The sequence below is a fragment of the Dryas octopetala genome, chromosome 4, assembly GCF_963921425.1.
Source record: "Dryas octopetala chromosome 4, drDryOcto1.1, whole genome shotgun sequence".
In the NCBI taxonomy this organism is placed as follows: Eukaryota; Viridiplantae; Streptophyta; class Magnoliopsida; order Rosales; family Rosaceae; genus Dryas; species Dryas octopetala.
The window spans coordinates 25,807,925-25,825,897 of NC_141369.1; the positions used below are offsets into that span (position 1 = coordinate 25,807,925).

The following is a 17,973-nucleotide window of genomic DNA, read 5'->3' on the forward strand; positions in this document are numbered from 1 at the left end:
CATTCTAGGATTGCATCTCCAATTTCTAGAATTCATGGGCATAAATTTGTTAACTTAATCCAACTTGTACGATTGTACCACCACAAAAAACCAAAAAAAAAAAAACCGTTAAGGAAAGGGGGATTCTTAAAACACTTCATCTATCAGCTGAAAAATTGAAAATACACCATAATCAAAGCGCCAGTTTCTTCTCTGCTTTTCAGTTTTTCATCACTCGTTCACTACAGTACAAACTTGCACCCTAACGATGCATGCCACATAGTAATAAGTCGGAATACTCACAAGACCAAAATTTCAAAACTAAGTCGGAATACTCCAACCAACACGGTAATATCAAAACTCACATATTTACTATAATGCCGGAATGAGAACAAAAAAAAAATATATAGGAATCAAAAATCCCAGATGAAACCTAATCATGCAGTTAGCTTCTGGGAAGAACTGACTGCATTTTTATGCTGCAGATGTAAGGCAGCCAACAAGCCTTGCCAGGTTTCTCCAGGTGCACCTCTGACTTGAAAATCAATGAGTTTGTTCTGTTTTCTGTAGTAATCTTCCAAAGGCATGTTCTGAGAGAAGAGAGGAGTACCCATTAGCAATAGTTCCATCCCAACTTGAAATTTTCAATGGGGGTATAAGCTAAAATATAAACAGAACAAAGTAGAATTCATGAAAAAATGGTGATACCTCCTCATCAGCATAGATATTCAAATTTTCCATCCAGGGTTTCCCTGCATCAGCAGTGGAGGATTTCAGTTGTTTGGCCTGCGACTGCATGGACTTGCTCATGCTGAGGTATTCTTGACAAGCAGAGAAGCTTCCGCTTCCCAAATTCTTCTTCACCAACTGCTCATCTTTGCATTTGAAATTCACTGCTAAATCAATATCGGCAATTTGGTCAACAATCTCCTGTACGAAACAAAATGAACCAAACCATTTAGATGCACTTTTAGCATTTGGTATTACAATCACAAACCACGAAAATAATTTTGATTTTCTTGGAACTTACAGCTTGAATTCTTGTTCTTGGAATCCCATCAAGAATGAAACCGTTTTCACCTCTGTAGTATCCCTCTTCAAGCCTTTTCGACAGCAATGCCAAAATTACTTCGTTCGGAACAAGCTTTCCTTCATTCACTGCATTTGCAATCTAAATTGCCATAAAATTAAACACCATCAATCAATCAACGCGAACGTGCAAAACCATTTTCTTTCGATCAAAAGCTAATAAATTCAAATCAAACAAAACCCAAAAAAAAAAAAATTAAGAAACAAAAAGATTAAATAGAAATACCTGCTTGTAGAGAGAAGAGTGAGGATTGAGCTCCTGGCGGACAAGGGTACCCATAGAAATGTGTGGAACTTCCAGAAGCTTCGAGAGCCTCTCGGCGTAGAGGTGCTTCTTTGCCCCTCTGTCTCCTATCAACACCCACTGTACCCCTCTCCCCGGGACCCACCCCTCCGAGTCCACCATCCGATTCACCCTCCGATCCTGCTCTTCTTCTTCTTCGTCTTCGTAGTAGTAGTCGTCGTGCTGCAGCTGAGCCGCGGCCGCCGATCCGTAGGCTCTGCGCGGCGCGAGAATCCCGATACTGCGTCGTTTTAGTTGTGACGCAAACACTTCGAGGCGGCTCAGTCCGGCCATGGTGGCGGCGAGAGCTCGCTGGCTTAGGGTTTTAGAGAAGGAGAAAGAGAGGGCTTGTAGTGACCAGACGAGGTTTTACTGTTTTAGAGAGCGTCGTTATTTGATGATCGAATTACGTTGGTGCCACTCCTAATTCTTTTGATCATCGGCTGGGGGAAGATCACATGTGATCGAGACTACCGTGATCCTTTGAGATCCTGACGTCAGCAACTTCTAATTAAAGCTACAATCCAGGTGTCAACATCTCAATGCGCACTCACGGTGGTTCCGGTTGTATGTAGTAACAGCGTCGTAGCAAAGTCACGTGTTGGGCTCGAGATTCCACAGATGGTGGAAGGTTATGAGGATGCCACGTGGACCAGAGCTCTGGTCAATGTTTCCCGCCAACTGGAACTAGAACTGCTGTTTCTTGGCCACGTTGCAAGATTGCAAATTTGCAACGAAGGAAACAAGTTAAGTTTTATGCAAGGAAACCGATTAACCTACAGTTTGTTTCTTAAACTTTTAATTTGAAAAAATAAAATGTTTAATATTTTTAATTTTATCAATTAAGGTAATTTTGTCAATTTATTCTGTAAATTGATATATGTGATGGGTACGTGAATACGTGACTACTAATTTTTCTTCAATAAAAATTCTTCATGATGAAATTTGATTTTATGTAAACGAAAATTTGTTTGAAATTCAGCATTATAAAGCAAGAAAAGAAAAACTTAATTAAAGAAACAAAAGCAGATATTATTCCCTCCAAAAAGATAGGAACTTTAATCCATTCTATAAGTATAAGCTCGGAGCTCCTTCATTAAATCAAAAGTTACTTTAATCTTCTGAAGACAGAATCCTATATAAATCAAAAGTTACTTTTGTTCTATGACAACGTACAAAACATTATAGCAGCTGAACACACTTTAATCAGTGCATGGATGTAGTATATATTCTTTTGTTTTTGGCCAATAGGTAGTATATATTCTTGAAGGGTTAGAATATATGCATGGCTCTGCTGGTGCACATTAAAATATAATATTCTTTGTATACTTTTGCTTAGGCGTATGATAGAAGATTATATGGCCAGCATCCCCAGGAAAAAAAAAATTTATGTTGCAGAGGTATTATAAATATGGCTAATGGTGCTTGATAGTTTTTTTTTTGGTAAAAGGGCAGGCCAAAGCCCAAACAACACAACAAACTAGCCTTTAACTAACCGGGGTCTCCCAAGACCCAGACCATCAGCCAACACCAGACTAGCAATGGAGGGAGGGGGGGTCACAAAAAGATGACATCCAAGATCCAAATCATGACCAAGAGCAGCAAGCCCATCAGCCACACAGTTCTGTTCACAAAACACATGCCGCACTACACAAGTCCATTGTCTGCTGAGTAATTCCTTACAACTACTAACAATGCTAAAGAGGAGATAATGAACCTCAAGAGGAGTCTGTAAAAGGGACACAGACACAACAGAATCCAACTCCACCTCAAGCATTCTAATCCCAGAATCCCAAGCTAAACGGAGGCCAGTGTATAGACCCCATAGCTCAGCATCAAGAACACCTCCACTCCCCAAATTATAAGCAAACCCTATAATCCAAGCACCAGAAGCATCACGAAGAACTCCACCTGCACAAATTCTACCAACATCCCTTCTCAGACTACCATCAGTATTAATCTTATACCAATCAATTGGAGGCCTCACCCAATAAACCATAAGAGACTTCTTAGCACCCAACACAGCCTGACCATCATTAGCCATAAACCACTCATTAGTACATTTCCTAATCAACGCTTGAGGCTCAAGAGGCAATTTAAAACCAGGTTCAAAAATATATTTACACCTCCACTTCCAAATAAACCAAAGAGCCATAGCAAAAAGACAAGGCCAAGGCAAGCCATTAGACAAGCAAACTTTAGATTTTAAATTCTGAAACAACCACTCCTGAAAATCAGCAGTAAGAGACATAGAAAACTCCTCATTCCAATTCATGGCAGCCCAAATACGCATAGAGGACCTGCAACTTTTAAGCAAATGCTCCAAAGACTCCCATTGAGAAAAACATCTAGGACACTTAGCATCCTGAGAAAGACCCCTCTTCAATCTAGCCTCATTAGTTAACACCCTACCATGAGCCACTAACCAAAGGAAGGTCTTAATTTTAGGGGGAATTTTCATTTTCCAAATAAAAGCCCATTTCCAAGGGGGCCACTCCTCCCTACAGAACAGAGACTGATAAGCAGTTTTAACAGAAAAAATTCCTGAAGGGGTGAGGCCCCAAATAAATCTATCTTCACCACAAGCAGCCCCACCAGCATGAATCCCACACACAAGCTGAACAATAGAGTCAGGAAGAAATTCCTTTAACAGACCAATATTCCAACCAGAAGGAGTGCAAAAATTATTAACAGATAGCTCAAGCATAGAAGGAGGAATGGACTTAATCACATAATCCCTCAAAGCACCCACCCCAGTCCAATTATCATCCCAAAACCGAGTGCTAGAACCAGTACCAACCCTCCATTTAAGACCATTAGCAAGTAATTGAGCCCCATACAAAATACCACGCCAAGTACTAGAACACACAGGGTAGGACTTACCACTAACATGCAAAATACTATCCGATCTCAAATATTTCTTCTCCAACGCCTTAGCCCACAAGCCCTGGTCACGCTGCAACAATCTCCAACTAGATTTAGCAAGCAAAGCTTGGTTCATCAAGGAAGTCTTCTTAAGCCCCAAGCCTCCACTGATTTTAGGAGAGCAAACAACATCCCACTTAGTCAAGTGAATTTTCTTCTTCTCAACCGTGTGGCCCCACAAAAAATTTCTGGATAAACGATCCAAATGATCACAGATAGTACCAGGCAGCTTAACCGAATGCATAGTATAAATGGGGAGAGCAGAAGCAACAGACTGCAAAAGGGTCAATCTCCCAGCCATAGATAAAGTGCTACTCTTCCAAGCAGCAAGCCGACCATGAACCTTATCCACCAACACTTTGTAAGTCTCAGTAGTGACCCTAGAATGAACAAGAGGAACACCAAGATACCTACCAAGATTATCAGTGAGCGGAGAGCCACAAATATCAGAGATTCTACTAGCCAAGCGAGGGTCCACATTTGGCGAACAAAACACCCTTGACTTCTCAAAACTCACCTCCTGACCAGAAGCTTGACAGAACATATCTAAGCAACTTTTCATCAGTCTAGCCTGCTCAAGACTGGCTTCAGAAAAAAGAATCAAATCATCCGCAAAAAATAGGTGGGAAACAGCAAGGCCATGCTGAGAAATCTTAACAGGCTTCCACTTATGATTATCCACCTGAGAAGAAATTAAATGGGCAAGCTTCTCCATGCATAACACAAAGAGATAAGGAGAGAGGGGATTTCCCTGCCTCAAGCCACTTCCAGGAACCACACTACCAGACATCTCCCCATTAACCAAGACCTTAAAGTTAACAGTAGTCAAGCATTGCGTGATTAACTCAAGAATCCTCCCCCTAATACCAGCTTCCCATAAGACCTCCAAAACAAAGCTCCATTGCATTTTATCATAAGCCTTCGCAAGGTCAATTTTCCAAGCTAAAAAGCCCTTTTTCCCTTTAGAAATCTTAAACTTATGAAACAGCTCTTGAGCCACCACCACATTATCCGTGATCTGCCTACCTGGAACAAAACTGACCTGAGTTGGAGACACAAGATCCACCATAAGAGGTCTAAGCCTTTGAACCAAAATCTTAGACACAAGCTTATAAAGAGTATTACAAAGGCTAATTGGTCTAAGCTGAGCCATATTACTCGGACTATTAACTTTGGGAACCAAAACAATCAGAGTATCATTCAAACCAGCAGAGAGCTAACAAGACTGGAAGCACTCCTTGGTAAAGTTTAGCAAATCATCCTTACAATGATTCCACATAAACTGGAAGAATTTAGCAGGCATACCATCAGGCCCCGGGGCTTTGAGACCTCCAATAGAGAAAAGACTATTCTTGACATCAAGCTCAGTGACCTCACAGTTCAACCCATTAACTAAGGAAGGGTCCAGACGGGGAAACAAATTAGGAAGGCCCTCAGAAATTCCATCCACAGGTTTAAACTCAAAAAGCTTAGAAAAATACTTAGTTGCAATAAGATGCATCTCAGCATTCCCATCATGCCAAACACCAGTATCATCATTCAAACCCTCCAAACGATTTCTTCTCCTCCTAACCACAGTGGAAAGGTGGAAAAACCGGGTATTACGATCACCCTCTTTAAGCCAAGTGTTCCTAGATTTTTGAAGCCAAAAAACCTCCTCTTGTTCCAAAATCTTCACATACTCAGAATTAAGGTCCTGCTCCAATTGAACTAAATGGGGCACAAGCTTACGGCAAAGAACTTTTTGAATACCACCAAGCCTAGCAAGAATTCTCTTCTTTCTGGAAAAAATACTACCAAAAACCTCTTTGTTCCAAGCTTTGACAGCAGTGGTAATGGTGCTTGATAGTTGATTGTGAACGAATTAGAGAAAGAAAAGAGCAGTATTAATTAATGTTTTCCTGATCTGCTGAATCTTGGAAAGAAGATCACAATTAATGAAACACATTTAGACCTCCTGCACGACTGCATTTGTTTGATTTTCAGGTACATGTTTTCTCTTCCCACTTTGTTTCAACTTTTTGGTCTGTCGAACAACTACATTTATATTGATATATGAGACTAATTAAATATTTGAAAGTAATTTTTTTAGTTACCTGAATTTATAAAGAATGCATATAATATAGAATGACAGTAACATTCGGTTAGTTACAGAACTGACTCAAATTAGCTCTGCTGACAACTTCTTAACATAGTTCCAAAAATGTGTCGGATCGAGCTATCGATGAAATGGTTAAATAAAGCACAATTGGAATCCATATCTGCAGTATTTAATTTTGCTTTTTCATGTAGCTTAAAATTAAAGGCTTTGTATACTTGATCAGTTTCAAAACTAAGGGTTTCAACATTTCAGGGCATGAAATTTAATTAATTAGATCAGACTGGTAGTGGAAGCATATATAGTTATGAAAGAAAGTGATATAGAAAAGGGTAAACTTGTGGAAGATGGAGGCATTGTTGAAGCATTGGAAAAGAACATGGGAGCAAAGCTTCGCAAAGCTTCACCAGTGCCTGCTTCGTGCTGCATCTTCAGAGTTCCCCAAGTGCTCCGGAGACAGAAAAAAGAGGCATACACTCCTGACATTGTAACAATCGGACCCTTCCACGCGCACCGAGTCCGCAAACAATTTGAAGTCATGCAAAATGTGAAAAACTGGTATTTACAAGGCCTTCTCTCACGCAATAGCAATGTCAGTCTGAAAAGCTTGATCAAACAAGTCGTGGAGAATAAATACGATAAACGCGCCCGCGAGTGCTATGCAGACCCACTCGATCATCTTGACCAGAAAGCCTTGGTAGAGATGCTCGTACTTGATGGTTGCTTCTTATTAGAACTTTTTCGGAAGGTTGACTCCCGACATTGTTGTTTACAAGACGAAAACGACCCCATTTTCAGCGAGCGCTGTATGCTCCAATATCTCTACCATGATCTCCTGCTACTAGAAAATCAGCTACCTTGGTTTGTGCTCGAGTGCTTATACAACCTAACCGTGGAGAGTATCAACACACGAATCCCCTCACTTGTCGAACTGGTGCTCAATTTCTTCAGACAAGCAGAGTCTCATCTCCGCCTTTTCCCCCAAGTCACCAATCTCCCTTTCCAAGTTCTCCACATACTTGATTTGCTAAGAACGGTGATTGTCCTCGGATTCAAAGATCAGGAAACTCAGAAAAAGGAGAAGATGGAGCCAAAGTTGCCGCAGAGGATTCCTAGCGCGACTGCTCTTAGAGAGGCGGGCGTTAAATTCGTAAAACATCCCCAACCAAATTGCATAATGGACATCCATTTCAAAAAAGGGGTATTTACGATTCCGTCCCTGGCAATCGACGAGACCACCGCGCCTCTGTTCAGGTTGCCTGCACAAGATAACATCGTACGCCTTTTTGATGGACAACCTCATCGATTTGGGTAAGGACGCGGATCTTCTCTGCGACAAAGATATACTGGCAAACTGGTTGAGCGCTGAAGACGCTGTCAAGTTCTTCAACGACCTCTACAATGACACCACCGTCTGCGGATTCTACTACGAGACTCTCTGCAATGATGTCAATGATTATTACGACAAAAAATGGTACAAGTGGATGGAAAAATTTAGGCGTGACCATTTTTCTACCCCATGCGCTATTATTTCTTTCATTGCAGCATTTATCCTCCTGCTTCTCACCCTATTGCAGACCATATTTACAATCACCGGATCCCCAAGGACTAAAATCTAGGGCATCCCATCGACCGCTTCAATAATCTTGGTTTGCTTCTTCAACTTGAGGTTGGAGGCAATGTGTGAGCAGCCACCATATCTGTAATTACTTGGATTCTATGAATTACATATATATATATATATATACTTTTTCTATTTAGTTATATATCAACTTAATTATATTGATCTATGACATTGTTGGGGCTCACACGAGTCGTTTTGTGTCGATCTGAACTGTTCACAAGGATCATTTTCATTGATAGATCATTCTTGCAAAAAATTAACCAAATCGGAAATCATTTGTCTATCTAACTTTGATCAAACAAATGAACGGTTTTATCAAAAATATTTTGTTCGTCCATTTATTTGATCAAAATTAGATAGACAAATGATTTCAGATTTGGCTAATTTTTTGCAATGATGATCTATCAATGGAGATGTAAAAATTGAACGGTTCGGATCGACACAAAACGACTCGTGTATGCCCCAATAAGATATACCTCAATATAAATAAGTTAAGATATATTGAATAGAATGAATATATATATATAATGTTAGTCTCTTAATTGGCATGTGCTCACTGTGTTAAGAAACAAGTGTTAATTAAAACCAAAAAAAAAAAAAAAAGAGAGGTTAAAAGTAGCTATATATATCAAGTATATATCAAGTCATCAAGATATATGGTAATCTTGTTTCAAATTAATTCAACATTATAAAGGAAGGAAAAACTTAAAATCAACGAAACCAAAACAGAAAGTATCTCCTCCAACATAAAGATATGAACTTCCATTTCATGCGTATGAGAAGAGGTCCTCTGATCCCCTCTATAAGTATAAGCTCACTCCATTAATCCTCTGAAGACGCCATATAAAAAAATAAAAAAATAATACTTTTGTACGTACTATGACAAAAGAAAAAAACCAATTGAACCAACTAAACACCCTTTAATAAGTGCATACATGGATGCAGGTTTTTCTTTTAGATAATTATACAATTCTTAAAGAGTTAGAATTTTTCTTTGCTTATGCGATGGGAAAGAAATATACTTTCCTCTCTGTCATTCTGTTAGGAACATATATACCCCATCGCAGAATATAATATGCACATAAACAAACAAAAAAAGCATAGTACTATAGTTTTGCGCCCGCGATTGCTATGTAGAACCACTCGATCATCTCAACCAGAATCACCTGGTAGAGATCCTCGTACTTGATGGTTGCTTCCTATTAGAACTGTTGCGAAAGGCGCATTTCAGGCAGGGCCGGTCCGAGGATTTAGGTGACCCTAGGCAAAAAAAAAAATTTGAGGCCATTTGCTCATTCAATAACTAAAATTAATTGACCAAAAAATCAATAAGCAATTTCTAAACTAATACCCATCAATTTAGTAAGAGGAATTAAAAAAATAGAACTGATTTGAATTAATTGAAAATTTTTAAGTACACAAAAGCTGGAGTCAGTTCTAAAAATAACTAATACAGGTAGCAAACTTTAAACTGTAAGTAGCAAGCTTTAGGCTGCAAGTAGCAAGCTTTAGAAGCAAGCTTCTTGGCAATCTATATATATATTTCAAATTCTCTACTAACAAACCTTTGTTACTAAATTAGAGAGCTTTATTACTCCTTGATATTAATTAAAGGAGGCAAAGTGTAAAGCAACTAAGAAGAATAGTCGAATGGATGAAGTAGACCCTGGATCATGAAACTGAGAGTGATGAAGATGAATGAATAGTTGACAAGGAATAGTTAGAGAATGAAGATGATTAGAGGAATAGTCAATGGATGAATAAGGCCTAAACTAAAAGTAGGAATAGTCAAAAAGATTTTTTTTTTGTTTAATTAAGAAGCCCAACTTAGAAGTTGGAGGCCCATTGGGTGGGTGGGCCCTAGGCGGTCGCCTAGCTCGCCTACCCTCAGGGCCGGCCCTGATTTTAGGGAACTACAAGACGAAAACGACCCCATTTTTCAACGTGGCATGTATGGCCCAATATCTCCACAATTAATGACCTTAATTCTGCTACTAGAAAATCAGTTACCATGGTTTGTACTGAAGTCCAACTAGTTATGCTTTCTTTCATTCACTGCATTCGCAATCTAAGTTGCCACAAAAACATCCTCATTATCAATTAATCCATGCTCAAATACATAATTATTTTATTTCGATCAAAAGGTAATATACATGAAGGAAGTCTGATTTATGCAATTTAAATTCAATTCAAACAAAACCCCAAAACCGAAAAGAAGTTAGCTGAGCCGCAGCCGCCGATCTGTAGGCTCAGCGCAGCACTAGAAGCTTTCAGAGACTGCGGCGTTTAAGACTTTAAGTTGTGACGCAACCGGTAACTGGTTACCTAGCTAAAAGGGGGAGGCTATGCAGACCACTCAAAAATGCTGAATTGACCACCCTCTTTTTTTATTTTACAAATATTCCTAATATACCCTTAATGTAAATATATAAAAAAATTTATTAAAAAAAAAAATCCACAAAACCCCATCCCTCCCACCCACCCGCCGGACCAGTCACTCTCTCTCTCTTCGGTGTGTCGCCGTCCGGCAATCAGTGGCGGCGAGACCACCACCAGTCAACTCGTCTGCGTCTCCTTTCTCTCCCCATGGTAGCCTTCAAACCAAGAAAGCCCAGAAAACTCGAACCCAGGTGAAAACCCGATCGGCCCCTTCACCGGCGATCTTCCTTTTCCGGCGGAGTTGAGATGCCGGACCACTTGGGTTTTGTTCCCTAGGTCACGGCGAGTCCAACCCTGGTCTTCCCTTGCTCATCCGACCACCGTGCCCGGCTAATCAATGTCGTGAAGCTCCGCGGCTTTCGTTGCCGATTCCGACAGATTTCGGCGATGAATTGGGTCGATCCATGTATGGTTTTCGATCCTCTCATTGTGTTCTTACTGTTGGTTAGATTGGTTTGAACCAATTATGGGGAGGGGTGGTGGTGGCAGTGGGTGGGTTGTTAATGGTGGCAGGGGTAAAATAGAAAAAAATGGGGAAAAAAATCTTAGGGTGGTCAACTCAGTATTTTAGGGTGGTCGGAATAGCCTCCCCCTACCTAAAATTGAGAGGAAACCTGTTGTTACATATACTAGTTAGACTACGGGCCAGGAAACCGGTAACTGGTTTTCATATTTATGGGCCTTTCATTTTTCACGACCCAAATTAAACTGTTATGCCTTAGAAAACCAGGCTACGACCCAAATTCGACCCAAATTAAACTGTTTTGGGCTTCACACTGTCAGCCCACCTAAAAATGAGAGGAAATTTCAAGTTGGCTTATGCCTCGCTTCAATTGGCATCCAGCATCCCTTCACATATATTGGACGAATCTAAAATATATGGAGCCCACCTCATTGTGAAACGATGCCTCATACAACATGCCATATTGAAGATTCATTCCAAGTCTTCATTCTTGAAGCTTTAGAGTATAGACAAATTCAACTTTTATTAATAAAGCACTGGAAAAAAACTAAGAAAATCACGCATAAAGGCTCTCTAAAAATATGAACTTTTCATTTCATGCGTAAAGGCTCTCTAATCCATTCTATAAGTATAAGCGATCCCCTCTATCTCCTAAAAACAAAATCTCATAAATAAATCAAAACCTAATAGTTTTTTGTACTATGATATATAATAAAAAATTATAGCAGTTGAACACACTAATCAGTGCATGGGATGCAATGTTTGCTTTGAGGTACGTAGTATATATTCTTAAAGGGTTAGAATTTTTCTTTGCTTCTGCAATGAGAAAAAAATATGCATGTTTATCAAAGGTTTTGCTTGTGCACATTAAAATAAATATTCTTTTTATACTTTGCTTGGCCAGCAGCCCCGGGAAAAACAAAATGTATTTTGCCGAGCTATTATAAATATGCATGGCTAATGGTTCATTATGAATTGGACAGAAAAAATTAAGAGCAGTATTAATAAATTTTATTAATTATTATCTTCCTGCAGATCATCGTGAATATATCTTGGAAAGAAAGGTCCCAATGATACACATCTAGACAGCCTGCACGTACGACGTACCGCATTTGTTTGATTTTCAGGTACATCGATCAGTACGTACATCTTTTATCGATCTTCTCATTTTGTTTCAACTTTTTGGTCGGTCCAACTACATATCTATATTGAGAAAATTATTTGCAAGTAAAATTATTTAGTTACCTAGCATGAGAATGAGCTGCATGGCATTTGTACACAGAGACAATCTCATGCACGTCGGAAAAATATAGCATCCGGCCATAACATAATATAAGCCTATAAGGTATATATTGCATTTCTCCTTAATTTCATAGTCAATTTATTTTGGATTGAATGCTTCAATTTGTTTAATTAAGGTACGTATATATTAATTAAGACATGGCATCAGAGACACCCTTCTTAACTTTAATATGCATTATTTAATTAATTAGTTTTGCCTTTTATGTAGTTGATGAGTTTGATTGGTAATTCCATTGCAACTAATTGTTTTGAACATTTCAGGGCATGCATGCAATTTAATTAGATACTTGATCGAGACTGGAAGTGGAAGCTAGCTAGTGATGGCAGAATGTGATATAGAAAAAGGTAAAGCCATTGATGATAACACTTCCAATATAAATGTAAAAGAAGGAAGCATTGCTGAAGGAGTGAAAAACAGGATCACTGCAAAGCTTCGAAATGATTCACCAGTGCCTGCTTCGTGCTGCATCTTCAGAGTTCCCCAGGTGCTCAGGAGACAGAAAAAAGAGGCATATACACCTGACATCCTCTCAATCGGACCCTTCCACCGAGGCCGCAAACAATTTAAATTCATGGAAAATGTGAAACACTGGTATTTACAAGGCCTTCTCTCGCGGAGGAGCAACCTGAGTTTGGATAGCTTGATCAATGGGGTATTGGAGTATGAAAATACTATGCAGACCCACTCCATCAATCGGGCCCGCAATTGCTATGCAGACCCACTCTATCATCTCGGCAACAATGAGTTTGTGGAGATGCTCGTAGTTGATGGTTGCTTCTTATTAGAACTTTTTCGGAAGGCGGGCTCCGTTGATTTACGAGACGAAAACGACCCCATTTTCAACGAGGCCTGTATGCTCGCATATCTCTACCATGACCTCCTGCTTCTAGAAAATCAGCTACCTTGGTTTGTGCTCGAGTGCTTATACAACCTAACCGGGAAGAGTACCAACACACAAAGTAGCTCACTTGTCCAACTGGTGCTCAATTACTTCAGACGATCCGTGGGTGATGACCGCATTTTCAGCTCTGATCACGTCATCAATCTTCCGGACCAAGTTCTCCACATACTTGACTTGGCGAGATCCGGGATTGTGGGCCCATTCAATGATCATCTGGAATCTCAGAAAAAAAAGAAAAAGGGAGAAAACAGTTCCAATTTGATTACAAAGGAGAGCAAGAGGAAGGCAGAGTTGCCGCAGAGGATTCCTAGCGCGACTGCTCTTACAGAGGTGGGCGTTGGATTCGAAAAGGACCCCACGACATGCATACTGGACATCAAATTCAATTTCCGAAAGGGGGAATTTACGATTCCGTCCCTGGTAATCGACGAGACCACCGCGCCGCTGTTCAGGAACCTGATTGCCTACGAGCAGTGCTACCATAGTTGCCGGCACACCATAACATCATACGCCGTGTTAATGGACAACCTGATCGATTCGAATAAGGACGTGGATCTTCTGTGCGAGAAAGGAATACTGGCCAACTGGTTGAACGCTGAAGACGCTGCCAAGTTCTTCAACGACATCTACAATGACACCACCGTCATCGGATACTGCTACCAGGATCTGTGCAATGATGTGAATAAGTATCACGACGACAAATGGAACAAGTGGATGGAAAAATTGAGGAGTGACTATTTTTCTACACCGTGGGCAACTATTTCTTTCATTGCAGCATTTATCCTCCTGCTTCTCACCCTATTGCAGACCATATTTACAATACATCCAGCTAAATAAATTTGCACACGTGCCGTATGCCATTCAGGTATAAAGCCTTGCTTGGGCATGTAATTGTTTTTCAATTGTACGTGTGGGTTTTATGGTGCCATAAGTGTTGTAATTTGAAAGTGCGCTTCTGCGAGCACCCACCATATTGCTTGGATAAGTTAGGCTATTTATCTTATTGCTTCTGTTGCCATGATTAGTTTAAATAACATGCCATGCATGAACTAGTTTCCCTTCAGTTATAAATTGTTAAGGAAAAAAAATATTGTAGGGAGCTAGTTTGATTCTCTTGAAAACAAACAATAGAATGAATTGCCGGAGTGTTAAAATTTAAAAGATAGAAACAAGTATAATTTGCATGATCCACCGATACTCCAAAATATTATCTTAGATCCATACTCTTATTTTGTTTTACACGAGATGTCTATATAATTTTCCAAAGAAGGAAAAATGAGTGCAAAAGGTTAAAAATAGTTCTATGATCAATTCAACTATTCATGAAGTATCAACATATATGGTAATCTTTTGCCAAATTCAGCACTATAAAGGAAGCAGAAACTTAAACTCAACGAAACCAAAACAGAAAGTATCTCCTCCAACATAAATATATTGACTTCCATCTCATTTCAAAAGTTAAAAGTAGCCACAAAAACACCATTAATTATCAATCAATCCATGCTAAAATACAAAATCATTTTCTTTCAAAAGTTAAAAGTAGCCACAAAATTAAACACCATCATTATCAATCAATCCATGCTAAAATACATGGAAGAAGTCTGATTCAGGCAATTTAAATTCAATTGAAACAAAATCCAAAACCCAAAAGAAGTCTCAGCCGTCGATCCGTAGGTTACTACTGTTACTACTAGTTAGACTTATGGGCCTTTTCAAGACCCAAATTAACCTTTTATTATGCCTTTAAAAAAAATTAAAAAAAAACTTTAATTGATGGATCTACATCTACCTAAGATTATGTTCTCAAAATTCAAACAAGCAAGTAGCTACATCAACATGGTAATTTTGTTTCAAATTCAGCATTATAAAGGAAGGAAAAAAAACCTGAAGAAAATCAACAAAACGAAAGCAGAAACTAATTCCTCCAAAAGAAAATATGAACTATTCATTTCATGCGTATGAGGAGATCGAGGCTCTCTACTCCATTCTATAAGTATAAGCTCCCCTCGATCTTCTGAAGACAGAATCCCATAAATAAATCAAAACCTAAGACTTTTTTGTACTATGTTAATAAAAAGTATAGCAGCTGAACACACTTTCATCAGTGCATGGGATGAAATTTTTGCTTTTGGTAAAGCCATTGATGATAACACTTCCAAAATATATAAATATTGTAAAAGAAGGAAGCATTGCTGAAGGAGAACCGTGATCGTTGACCCACTTAAATCTCAGAAAAAAGAAAGAACGAGAAAGAAAACAATTACAATAAGAGCGAGGAGGAGGCAGAGTTGCTGCAGAGGATTCCTAGCGCTACTGCTCTTTCAAAGGCGGGCCCTACTGTCCTCATCGATTCGAGTAAGGACGTTGATCTTCTTCGCGAGAAGGGAATACTGGCCAACTGGTTCGGCGATAAAGCAAATGGCACAAGTGGATCGGAATATTGAGGCGTGACTATTTTTCTACCCCATGGACAGCATTTATCCTTCTGCTTCTCACCCTATTGCAGACCATATTTACTATCGACTTTAAATTTGCACACCGTATGTCATTCAGGTATAAATTCATTGTCTTTAATATTTGTTCATTACCAACGCTTATTTGTAAGCCTTGCTTGGCCATGTATTAATTCTTTTTCAATTGTGTGGTTTTATGGCGCTATAAATTAATTTTGTCGTTTTGAAAGCTTTTGCGAGCAGCCACGGTATATTTTCTTACTTAACTGGGTTGACATATTTACTAATCCATAATCGGATTAGAAAGGATTGAATTGATGAGAAATTGGATTGAGGATGAATTAAATTGAAGAGTAATTGGATTGAAGAGGAATTTGATTTCTATTGAAGCTGTTTACTAAATTATCTAGAATCAGAGTATGAATAATATCATATGGGCATTTAATTATTAAAATGCCCTTATTCTTAATAAATTATTTTATATGCTAATTAATAATGTAAGGGTATAATGAAAAAATAAAGAATTGAATTCTTCTAAAATAAGGAATTGAATTACTACTTTCCAAGAATCCAATTCCTTCAAAATAAGGAATTGAATTCCTAATTTCATATAGACTCCATTTATATTTTTATTTTCTTATAATTAATAGACAAATGAGTTATTTGTAATGAGAATTTAATTTTTTATTTTGATTTCGATTACGAATTAATAAACATGTATATTCGTTACATATATATATCCATCTCTAATTTAATTTCTCATAGAAAAACATTAATTCTGCTGTACGTACTACTCTTTATTTGACAAGACTTATATCACCCATTTCTATGATTGATGATTCTATTGATTTTCTGCATATCTCCTTGGTGGTCGGTTTGACGGTTTGTTTTAATTCTTTCAATTTGTAAAAGTTGGAACAAAAAGATGTAATTTCACCAAATATTTTGGGAGCTAGTGACTAGCTAGCTAGTGGGCAGGGCACATTGGTTATGAAATATAAACAGAATCACAGAGAAGAATAATTAGACTAAAGGAAGCTGCTTGCTACCTTCACGAATGTTCTTTTGGGTGGTTGAGGAGGCGGTTTGGCAGTTGGCACATCTTCCAGAAAGATTGAATTGAATTATTGAACTATTGAAGTCGGTAATCCGTACTCTTGGAAGGAAAATCGTATAACTAGCTCTTTCTCAGAGTTTTCTTTCTTTCTTTTCTTTTATTCATTAATTTGGCCGGTTTTACAAAAAGAAACTTAAAAAAGTTCTGGTCAACGGTCTTTGCCGCGTATTTACGAAAATACCCAACACTTACCCGTCCCGCAAGTTGGTTTGGTCAAGCACGACACGCGGCATTGTGTCATATATGTACCTCACGCCGGATCGCAGTAGAGTCCAATTAGCCTAAGCCTTTTTACGTACGTACGTGCATATACACACAGTAATAAGTTTAAGGTAGTTGAAATGGACAACAAACTCGCACAATATGATCGCGTTTTCAACCAATTCGACGACAATGGAGATGGGAAAGTGTCTCCCTTGGAGCTGCAACAATGTGTTGGGGCAATAGGCGGCGAGCTTTCGTTGACGGAGGCAGAGGCGGCGGTGGCCTACCTGGACTCCGACGGAGATGGGTTGCTCGATTTTGATGACTTCGTTAAGTTCGTTGAAGGAGGTGGGGAGGAAGAGAAGGTGAATGATTTGAGGGAAGCGTTTAAGATGTATGAGATGGATGGGAGCGGGTGCATTACACCTAAGAGTCTCAAAAGGATGCTCAGTAGACTTGGTGAGTCCAAGAGTGTGGATGAGTGCAAGGTCATGATTTCCAGATTTGATATCAATGGTGATGGGGTCCTCAATTTTGATGAATTTAAGCTCATGATGTTTTGATCGATCCAGCTCCATGCATAGCTAGCTAGCTTTTGTGTTTTTGCTTTGGTTTGTATTAGAGTACTCCATTCGTTATTTATTGATTTAATTATTGTTTAAGGCTTCACTGTATACTTTTCAGCCAATCAAATTCTAAAGCAATAGCTAGCTAGCTAGCTATTTACACTTTTTTTTTCTTCCATTTGGCTTTCTACTCTGTCTCTCTGCCTCTGTCTCTGTTTCTCTCTCACCCTGAATCCCACAACTTGTTGTTAGGAACTTATAGGATGCATGATTTATGCATGCACTTCAAGTTTGAACTGTCGTCTAATGTCTCTCACTTGCAAGCAACTCAACTAAACTCATCTCATGGGATGCTAGCTCTGCTAATTGGCTTTCAATTCAAGCAGCGCTTGTTATTCAATAGAATGAATTCTGTGGTATAATAGCTTCCAGAAAACTAGACAAGCAGACCCTTCTCAATTGAGTAGCATGCAACTCTGTGACAGGACTGTTTCTTTTCTTAAATTTTTTTCATGAATGCGGTATGATA

At 39.0% G+C, this 17,973-nt stretch overlaps 3 protein-coding genes and 1 pseudogene across 4 annotated transcripts; 3 read left to right on the forward strand and 1 right to left on the reverse strand.

The window, feature by feature from the left end:
* Nucleotides 1-124: 124 nt before the first annotated feature.
* Nucleotides 125-1,686, reverse strand: LOC147288899 (P-loop containing nucleoside triphosphate hydrolases superfamily protein). The gene is made up of 4 exons (XM_086241162.1): nt 1,295-1,686; nt 1,010-1,150; nt 688-909; nt 125-569 (listed from the first exon to the last, which is right to left on the reverse strand). The coding sequence occupies exons 1-4, from the start codon at nt 1,643-1,645 to the stop codon at nt 417-419; spliced, it is 867 nt and encodes a 288-aa protein (XP_086097288.1). The 5' UTR covers nt 1,646-1,686; the 3' UTR covers nt 125-416.
* Nucleotides 1,687-6,133: 4,447 nt separating this feature from the next.
* LOC147288900 (UPF0481 protein At3g47200-like) lies at nt 6,134-8,000 on the forward strand (annotated as a pseudogene). Its single transcript, XR_015121821.1, has 2 exons — nt 6,134-6,262; nt 6,630-8,000. The product of XR_015121821.1 is annotated as a UPF0481 protein At3g47200-like (transcript).
* Nucleotides 8,001-11,930: 3,930 nt separating this feature from the next.
* Nucleotides 11,931-13,941, forward strand: LOC147288901 (UPF0481 protein At3g47200-like). The gene is made up of 2 exons (XM_086241051.1): nt 11,931-12,027; nt 12,464-13,941. The coding sequence occupies exon 2, from the start codon at nt 12,523-12,525 to the stop codon at nt 13,939-13,941; it is 1,419 nt and encodes a 472-aa protein (XP_086097177.1). The 5' UTR covers nt 11,931-12,027; nt 12,464-12,522.
* A 3,034-nt stretch (nt 13,942-16,975) lies between these two features.
* On the forward strand, nt 16,976-17,547 carry LOC147288902 (uncharacterized). Its single transcript, XM_086241166.1, has one exon. The coding sequence runs from the start codon at nt 17,016-17,018 to the stop codon at nt 17,439-17,441; it is 426 nt and encodes a 141-aa protein (XP_086097292.1). The 5' UTR covers nt 16,976-17,015; the 3' UTR covers nt 17,442-17,547.
* Nucleotides 17,548-17,973: the final 426 nt, after the last annotated feature.